General features: G+C 37.4%; 2 protein-coding genes across 2 annotated transcripts; one reads left to right on the top strand and one right to left on the bottom strand.

Moving 5' to 3' along the window:
- On the top strand, positions 1 to 5,451 carry LOC132621957 (cold-regulated 413 inner membrane protein 2, chloroplastic-like). The gene is made up of 6 exons (XM_060336443.1): positions 1 to 258; positions 626 to 742; positions 3,086 to 3,181; positions 3,279 to 3,343; positions 4,865 to 4,934; positions 5,012 to 5,451. Exons 1-6 carry the CDS (start codon positions 98 to 100, stop codon positions 5,175 to 5,177), a joined length of 675 nt encoding a protein of 224 aa, XP_060192426.1. The 5' UTR covers positions 1 to 97; the 3' UTR covers positions 5,178 to 5,451.
- A 471-nt stretch (positions 5,452 to 5,922) lies between these two features.
- On the bottom strand, positions 5,923 to 8,819 carry LOC132621956 (leucine-rich repeat extensin-like protein 5). Its single transcript, XM_060336442.1, has 4 exons — positions 8,230 to 8,819; positions 6,736 to 7,440; positions 6,547 to 6,625; positions 5,923 to 6,458 (listed from the first exon to the last, which is right to left on the bottom strand). The coding sequence occupies exons 1-4, from the start codon at positions 8,273 to 8,275 to the stop codon at positions 6,275 to 6,277; spliced, it is 1,014 nt and encodes a 337-aa protein (XP_060192425.1). The 5' UTR covers positions 8,276 to 8,819; the 3' UTR covers positions 5,923 to 6,274.
- Positions 8,820 to 9,186: the final 367 nt, after the last annotated feature.

Genomic DNA, 9,186 nt, shown 5'->3' with positions numbered 1-9,186 from the left:
TCCCATCACCATTTTCTCGACTCTTCATTTCCACTTTGTTTATCTTCATAAAGCAAAATAAGTTAAACAGTTGAGGAATCTTAAAGAAAGATAGAAAATGATGTCCCTTTCTCTTTCTCTGTCTTCTCCTACATGCCATTTTGCTTCATACAATAAGCAGCAGATATGCGCTTTGAGATCTCCTCAATCTCATCAGACTAAGATTTCTCAGCCAAAGTTGCAGCCAAGTTCCAGTTTTCTTGGCTATAACCCTTTCAGGTAAATTGAATTGTCATTTATTTGAATGATTCAATATGTGAATCCCATCTCAAATTTGGTCTATTTTTCCCCTTTTCTTTGTTGGTTCCCCCCCAAACATGTTTTATTTTTGTGGGGTTCTTGAAAGTTGATATCCCCCCACCCCTAACAAAAGAAAAAGAAAAAAAAGACTGTTGTTTTTCCCTTTTATGAGCTTTTTTTCCTTCAATTTTGGTGTTTTCAAAGATTTGATCTTTTACCCTTCTTTTTGTTGATGGATTTTCCAAATTTGATGTTTTCACTGGTTTATTTCATGGATGAACTCTCTCAGTTGTATTTTCCACCTTATGGGGTTTTCACTGGTTTTTTTCTTCTTGTTGTTTTACAGAGTTTCAATTGATTTAAGTGGAGAGATGAAGAGGAAGAGAAGTGGAGGAGTGGTTTGTTATGCTTCTGCAGCTCTTGCTCCTAGAAATCTACAGTGGGTCTGTGCTATTTCCTCTTTGTAAGTCTCCTTTACTTCATTATGCTTATTGCTGCTAAGTTTGCTTCATCATTTGCTGGTAAAATGGGGGTATTAATCTTTTTCCTTTCCATTTTTACCATGTTTTTACCGAGTGAAATTGGAGTAGATAGCAGGAGGTAGGTGTAGCTTGAATATATTTTAGCACAGGCGAATTATATGTTGACTTGAGAAAACGAAGCCATTTGCTTTTTGTTAAATTAAGTAAGTAAATTTTATTAGAATTCCAGCACCAAGGAGATGCTTTTAGACAGAATAAGTATAAAAAAGAGCCCCTGAGCCCCTATCTGAAGTTGTAGGGAGCATATGAAGTCCATCAAAGCGTCTGCATTATTCAAACAGGAAGATTCAAAATGTGATTAGCTTCAGAAACTCCACTAGAGCACCTCCAGTTCCTCTCCCTACATAAGGGCCAAAACTATGCATTATGGGATCGTGTACCCAGAGGCGGATCTAGGATTTTAAGATTGTGGGTTCCCAGAAAAATAAATAACAACCAAGGAAACATGTAATTTTATTAGTTGATTTCTTTTTAGTTGATTTTGTAATTTTTTTTTTTCTGAAAAAGAAAAAAGAAGAAAGGAAACATGGGTTACTAAGCTACAGTCTCTTACTGCGTTTTGCTGGGGAAAAAAATAAGCAGATTTGAATTTTAAAAATGAGTCCAATAGGAATCGATCCCGCATACATCTGGACAAAATCCGCTTCAAGTGTCCCCTGTTTGCCATTGACTGATCGGGTCATTTAGTTGTGGGTTCCAAACTAAAAATACTTATACATTACTATATTTTTCAATATAATAATAGGACCCACGGTAGCGGATGTGGGTTCCCGAGAACCCACACCAGCTACTGTAGATCCGCCCTTGCATGTACCAAACCTTTTGCAGAGTTGTGTGGCTTTTTCCTATTCAACTGCAATATGTAATTCTAAGGGATTTTGGCATTACCATTGGATGCCAAATAGATTTAGAAACATATTCTATATGTCATTTGTCATCTCACTGTGTAGGAAAAAGAGATTTTGTCCTACATATCCTTCTCTCTCAACTTGTCACTTATTGCACAAAACCGATACTCTTCCTTGGGTTATCATGAGTGACAGATGCTTCATTCAAAAGACTTTCGGAGGAGCCTTACTTTTTCAGATTTATTGCTAAGGCCAAATTCCAACATTTGTTCCTCCGTTTTGTAGCATATGATATTATGATAACACCCCTTTTTAAAGTAAACCTCTTTTCTCAGTAATCTTCTGTTCCAATAATCCAGGTTTTTAAAATCCAGTTGTCAATAAAGAGGTAAACCTCTCCCATTTCCAGTCTTGACATCTCCACTTCATGGAATACTCCACTTGTTATTTTCTCTACATTAGACAATTCTACAATGACTCGATGAGGACGTGATCTGATGCTAAATAAGTTTGGAAATTCCTCCTTATGAGGGATGTGACTAAACCAGTAATCCTGCCAAAATTTGATCGTCATACCATTTCCCAATTCAAAATATAGATGTCGCTTTTCTATTCTTCTCACAGATTTCTGATATGCACCAACGATTATGTAGATCATATTCCCTTCCTTATGATTTTAGGTCTATTCTTTTCAATAATCACACAATGGCATCTGTTGACGAGTGCAAGACATGGCTAAACCATCTGATATAACTTTCTCTTATTTTATCCTCATGTGTGCAAGTCTGCAACTTAGACTTTCAAAGCTTCTTAGATTATTAGATGATTAAGGATCACTTACAGGCTTACGTACAAGCTAAATCTTCTAAGAGCTGTGTATATGAAAAACGGGTTTCTGGTAGCACACTGGTTAGAATCATCAAGAAGGAGAAAGCATTGGCCCTTGGCATTAGCACATTAGCTTGGTTGCGTAACACGCTGTGAAGCCCCGTGAATTTCTATAGTTAGTTTGGGCTAATTTTGAGCTTAAATAATGTCACTAAAGTGAACTTGAGCTATGTGGGACCCACATGAGGGTGTCCAAATGTTTGGAACATGTTAACGTAAGTTTGGGAAATGTGAATAAGTCCTTTGTATAGACTGTACACTTTTTCCTGCCATGTAACATTAGTTTATTTTGTTTCCAGGGATTTACTTTTTGCATTCTCCTTTTTCTAGAGTCTGAGTGCACATTAAGTTTCTTTGGCCTAAGTCTATTTAATCTTAGAAGATTCATAATATGTGCCCTTTATTAAGTCTTATAGAGTATAATTTATGACGAAGGAACTATCTCTTCTTTTTTTCCCAAGTAAACCCTGTTCTGCATGCTGCACTGTTATTTGGATATTGCAATCTGACAGTCATTGGATTTTCTAGTGTGCTCATGGTTGCGAAGGGCACTGGTATTCACAAGTCTTTTCTTGTTCCTTTATTTGCTTTACAAGCTCCTACAGCGGTTGTCTCATGGATCCAGTAAGTTTTTCGTTTAGCATGTGTGTACTAGCTTTTGGTTACTTCATAAAGCTGGGAGTTCTCACATTACAGCAAACTGATGAAAAATGACTTTCAGGGGTGAATATGGCCTTTGGTCAGCATTTTTGGCACTTATTGCTCGCCTCTTCTTCTCTTTTCCTGGTAGGTCTTCTGGGTGGTCCCTTTATTATGCCTCTATGATTTAAACGTCAAATTTGAAAATTGACTATTTTATCATTTGTTTTGTGTTTCTTTGTATGTCGTATTCCCTTGGAAGCAAGCTAGTAAATTGTACACAGGTCTTTTCCTTGTTCTGTTTTAAGGTGAAAATGTCAGCAATTTTTTGGTCGAAAGTACTGCTGGGAATACTGCTGAACGTGAACAACCCTTTCAGGTTGTTTGGTTACAAGGATAAGAGGATAGCAGATAGCAGTCCTGGGATAAGTCTGGGATTATTAATGCCATAATTGTGGTATTATTTTTATACTACACCCAGTCTGGGATAACAATCTCGGGATTATTGATCCTGGGATAACAACAACAACATACCCACTGAAATCCCACAAGTGGGGTTTGGGGAGGGTAGAGTGTACGCAGACCTTACCAGAACCCTGGGAGGTAGAGAGGTTGTTTCCGGTAGACCCTCGGCACAAGGAGAAGCAGTTCAAAGCAGTATAAAAAGCCATGGCAAAATACTATAAAAAGCATAATAAAGCTGTCTGAAAACAAGGAGCCGTAACAACCACAAAATAATACTATGATAATCGAAGTACAAGAAACAACAAATAGTAGCAGAAATCGATGGACAAGAAACTACCAGCATAATACTACGGCTACTAGTATGAAAGGATAAGTAGGACAACGCTCAACTACCTACTAGCCTTCTACCATAATCCTTGTCTTCCATAACCTTCTATCTAAGGGCATTTCCTTGGTAAGCTGGACCTACGCCATATCCTGTCTAATCACCTCTCCCCAATACTTCTTCGGCCTACCTCTGCCTCTCCTGAAACCGTCCATACCTAACCTCACACACCTCCGCACTGGGGCATCCGTGCATCCCCTCTACACATGCCCAAACCATCTCAGCCTTGTTTCCCGCATCTTACCCTCCACCGAGGCCACTCCCACCTTGTCTCGAGATAAAACAACAAAATGACAAAGATGTCCCTCTCCAAAGCTCTTGCCCCAAAGTTGTTTAAGAAAACTAAGGTTAACATTGGAAATAAAGGTTTATCCAAGTTTATCTTATATTAAACCAAACACATGTTTTATATTATACTCCGTATATCCCATAATTCGTCCAATGAACCAAGCATATACCAATAAAAGTATATCGATTAAATGATCCTGTCATTATTTAATCTCCGTATTATAATACCCATGTTATAATCTCAGTATAACTTGTTCACAAACCAAACAACTCCGAAGTGAATTGAACTTGATAAGTCAACTAACGGGATAAATTTATAGTAGGAAGCAGAATCAGGTTCATGTATTCATGTTGCTTTTGGTCAGCAGAAAACTGTGAATGGATAGTACGAATTGAATATTTGACCCTTTCTGTGTTGTCAAAGGTGATAAGGAGATTGTTATCTTTGAATGCTATTATGGTTTTAGCTACTAAAATCAATCACCAGATGATTTATTTGAAACATCTGGCTTTGATCTTGACCATTCTAGGTGAATTGGAATTGCCATTTATAGCATTCTTGATGGTAATTGTGGCTCCTTATCAAGTTGCAAATCTAAGGTTGGTATATCTTCCTCAAATAAATGATCGTTCCTAGATGGACTAGAATTATATTTGATTCATATTGTTCTTGGCAGGGGGACAAAGGAAGGTGTTATTCTTTCCTTGGTTATAGCAGCTTATTTGGGTTTTCAGCATTTCACACGTGCTGGCAGCTTGCAGAAGGTGTTTGATCAAGGTTCAATTATTGCCACCCTAGCCATCATTTGTATTGTCGCTACGCCATGTTTGCTCTTGATTTGACTTGAAACTACGATGATTTCTCAAAGGAGTCCTGTAAATTATTTGAGTATTTGAGGGATGGAGATCACGCAAATTAATATCTTTCTTTAAATCCCTCTTATGTATACTTCAAGCTGTATATCTAGTTAATTATGTTGGACAAACTAGGGTTGAATGTATTTATGCAGGAATAAATTGGATGACCTCTGTGAACAAGCTTTCACTTATATCCTATTAAATTCTATACTTTGGGCAACATTTTGGCCTACTTATCAATGAAACACAATGTTACCTATTTTGGGTTTTGCCGTTGACCTAAAGAAAGAAAAAGTTCTTCTTTGGGCTTACATTGCATGGAATGAGTTTGCAAATTCCAATGGTTCCTCCAGGAGATAAAGAACCTTCCTTTCAGATTCATGAAGAGTGAGTGGCTTGCAGAACATGTTTTCTCCATTGAAGTCTTCACATTTTAACAAATTGTTGATTTCTAACATGAGTTAACATTCTTCTGAAGTAGTTCAAAATATTCTAACTCAATTATATTTTGTCTCTAATGTAGCTGTATAAGAGACGACTGTCTTGGTCCTTTTGTTCTGGTAATCTTAAGTAGTGGCTGATGCGAGGAAGAAAAACGCAAAACAAAAAGAGGTCAGAGTTTCAATTGATTCTTCGAAAGTTAGTTGTGCTGTCGCAATTTTTGTAGTGTGCTACTGTGTTCTCTGTGTATCTGGGAAGCAGCATATCTCATATGCCATAATTTGGAAGATGAATAGCAGATCTTATTAGCAGTCTCCTGTCGATGGATCAGTTCCCGAATTTTGTACATTGACTCTTCATTGAAATTCCTAAACGAGATATCGTATCTAAAATATTATTAACTGCAGAAATATCTTAATAGAGAATTGGCTACATTAAGATGCTGTTCGTCACTACATACTGGCTTCCTACTTGGACTAAAAGCCACAAATGGATGAAGAAGTATAACAAGTTTCATGTGTTGAATGCCATGGGAATTTTCATATCTCATGATGATTGTGCCTCTTTAGAATCAATGGAAGTATGGAGACAACTAGTGTTGTCTTCTTGCAGCCCCAGTGAACAATGCTTGCCCAATATGTTTAGAAATGAGTTGCTGTAACTGCCACCATGAAAGAGGCCACGGCGAAGATAAACTGGAGGTTGCTTGATAAGTTATCTGCTCCATTGGGACTGCCCGTTGGTTCTAAACCATAATCTGTTGGTTCTGAACCAAAACCACTCGGAGGTCCACCTGGTGTGTAGGGATTTACTGGCGTCATTGTGCTGCAATTACAAGGAATCAGACAAACATCTTAACATTTCTTGGTTAGGAGATAATATAAAATTTCAAATAATTTCGGATAGTTTATACCTAGGAGGAGTTGGAGGTGGCATGGTAGGGGGTGTGGTGGGGGTTGATTTTGATGATGCATAGTGACAACTGCCAGAGCCTGCAGTAATGAAAGGAAAAATTAGAAGCTTTGCCAACTTTTTTTAATTAGCAGATTGATGAATTACTTATGTGTGATGTTTAGTAGCTTAGGTGCAATCTTCCACTTACTTGGATCAGTATTAGTAATTTGTGCTGTTCCTCCGAAATCACAGCTTGTGGGAGCTGGATTTTTTTGGTAGTAGTCATTGAAAGCATAAGAAGCATGGTCTTTAATTGTGTTTGGATTATAGCAGCTTCCTCCAGACTGAATAGTTGAACAATCTGCACCTCCAAAGCCACAAGCATAGTCCAGTGCTGTTTGAAGAGCAGTTGGTGAAGCAGAGGAGCTGGCTACACACCAAGTACCCCCAGTAGATGGCCCCGGATTGTTGCCCGGATTTGGGTTTGGGTTAGGATTTGTGCTCGGGCTTGGGTTCGGGTTTGGATCCGTGCTCGGGCTTGGGTTTGGGTTTGGATTCGTGCTCGGGCTTGGGTTTGGGTTTGGATTCGTGCTCGGGCTTGGGTTTGGATTCATGTTCGGGCTTGGGTTCGGGTTAGGATTCATGTATGGGCTTGGGTTCGGGTTGGGATTCGTGTATGGGCTAGGATTTGTGATCGGCTGTGTGGTAGATGGTGACGGGGGACTATCCATCGTTGGGTCTGGACTAGGATTCGGGTTTGGATTTGTTGAACCTGGGGTTGTTGGATTAATAATGGGAACATCTAGCTGGTTAGAATACATGGAAGGTGAAATGGCAATGTCCTCTTCTTGGAATGCTAGTTTTTTAATTTTCCTGATGGCTTCTGTGGGAGGCTTGTCTGCAATGCTTGTACCTGAAGTAAGTAATACCAGATAGGTGTGTCAGTTTGTTCTTTCTTTTTTCTTCAGATTCTGCATGTTCAGAGAATGAGTAGCTTATCACAAGGTTGTTTGATTCCATATCATATCCTTGAACCAAGAATTTGTTCTGCTAAGCAGTTGTACTATCTTCTTAGGGGTTGATATATCTCCAGAAAACAATGGAGCTTCATAAGAACTAAATTGAAATTTTGTTGGTTTAAGTAGTTGTTTTTCTTTTGGGAGAAAGGCAAACTCCTTAGTAGCCTATATTTGTGCCAAAGCTTGACTTATAAAATCTTTACAGTTATTTGTATGTCCATAATTCAAATTGATTAAATCGAAATGCTTCACGGGAATTAAAAAATTACAACACTGCATGCATGCAAGAGAATATTGAGATGGTAAAGTAAATGAATTTCAAATCAATGAATTCGATGGGGCGCAAAGTAGTGGTACAAAACTGTACATTTCATTCAATAAATCAGTATTCCTCTATTCTCAACATAATCTCATGCACGAATTAGCTCCAAAATTTAGTATGCAAACTAACTTTTTTGAATGGAAATATTGAAAATTAGCTTGGGCATTTCATGATTGAAAGCTATCTGTTGGAACATATCGAAATATGCATAGTCCAAAAAAATATCTAGCGGTAGACTACAATATAGAAGGATCAAAGGACAAGTTCTGGTAGAAATATCACTTACAATTTACTAGAATTTAAGATTATATAAATACATTTCAAAAATTATAAAAGAAAAGGGGAACATAGTGATATTCACCTGAAAATATCAGAAGACAAAAGAGGAAACAGCAAGAAACTGTCATAGCTACTTCTTCAATAGATTTTGTATACTTGTTCTTCCTTCTTGATTTCTATGAGAGTGTTTGTCAAAGAAGAGAAGCACTTGAAATGTAAGCTGTGAAGAGGAAGCAATCATTCGTAGCTGCATGTAATGTGTATATATAATATAAGTTATGATAAAGTTAAGGAGGGAACAGAATCGTAGCTTTCTTGCATTAGAATACAGGTTTATTGAGTTTTAATTTAGAGGAATATAAGAGACTTGAGAAAGGAGGCATTAGGTAGCTAGAAACTGCAAGCAATTGGAGGTGCCTAAATAGCAAAAGGTTGTTGCCTCAGTAAGGCAAAAGATAATCTAGTTTTGGATGCAAATCTGAAGTTTCTCCTAGCTTGCGACACCACTGTGCTTTTTTTTTTTTTTTTTTTTTTATAGCTATGGTATTCGAGACAGCTGGTGCGCACCTCAACTAATTTTACGAGATACTTGCGAGCACATATACCTGATAACCATGTCCAAGACTTGTATACGCGCTTACAATTTTATTTGCGGCATAATGTTTGGTTATACAAGTGGTAGTTACATTATAATATTTTTTAAAATAATTTTTACAATAACAAAAAAAATTAAATAAGAATTTTTGTACAGATTTCTTTTTAATATGTTCTATTCATATGAATCAACCACTTTGGAATTTCAAGAATTTTGGTTTCTCTCTCAGAAATTCTTCCTGTATATGATCTAACATATGATGGTTGAGTTTGTTACAATTTTCTCCCCTTTTTTTTTCTGCCTTCCTTTTCACTATTATACAAATACCTTGAGAGGTAAAGTAAGAAGGAGAAGGGAAAATGGCAGATTTTTGTTGTTTAGTACTTGCTTTACATTTTATGCTCTGAGGGTAAAAAGTTGCGGGATGTCTTGCCAAATTTTCCT

The sequence above is a fragment of the Lycium barbarum genome, chromosome 12 (genome assembly GCF_019175385.1).
Source record: "Lycium barbarum isolate Lr01 chromosome 12, ASM1917538v2, whole genome shotgun sequence".
NCBI classification, from domain to species: Eukaryota; Viridiplantae; Streptophyta; class Magnoliopsida; order Solanales; family Solanaceae; genus Lycium; species Lycium barbarum.
This window is presented reverse-complemented; position numbering and strand designations above follow the sequence as displayed.

Excerpts from the sequence above, each read along its gene's own strand:
- LOC132621957 (XM_060336443.1), top strand. The coding sequence starts at position 98 with ATGATGTCCCTTTCTCTTTCTCTGTCTTCTCCTACATGCCATTTTGCT. Across the intron at positions 743-3,085 it reads GTCTGTGCTATTTCCTCTTT|TGTGCTCATGGTTGCGAAGG; the intron begins GTAAGTCTCCTT and ends TGGATTTTCTAG. Across the intron at positions 3,182-3,278 it reads GCGGTTGTCTCATGGATCCA|GGGTGAATATGGCCTTTGGT; the intron begins GTAAGTTTTTCG and ends AATGACTTTCAG.
- LOC132621956 (XM_060336442.1), bottom strand. The coding sequence starts at position 8,275 with ATGACAGTTTCTTGCTGTTTCCTCTTTTGTCTTCTGATATTTTCAG. Across the intron at positions 6,626-6,735 it reads AATTACTAATACTGATCCAA|GCTCTGGCAGTTGTCACTAT; the intron begins GTAAGTGGAAGA and ends TCATTACTGCAG. Across the intron at positions 6,459-6,546 it reads CCACCTCCAACTCCTCCTAG|CACAATGACGCCAGTAAATC; the intron begins GTATAAACTATC and ends TTGTAATTGCAG.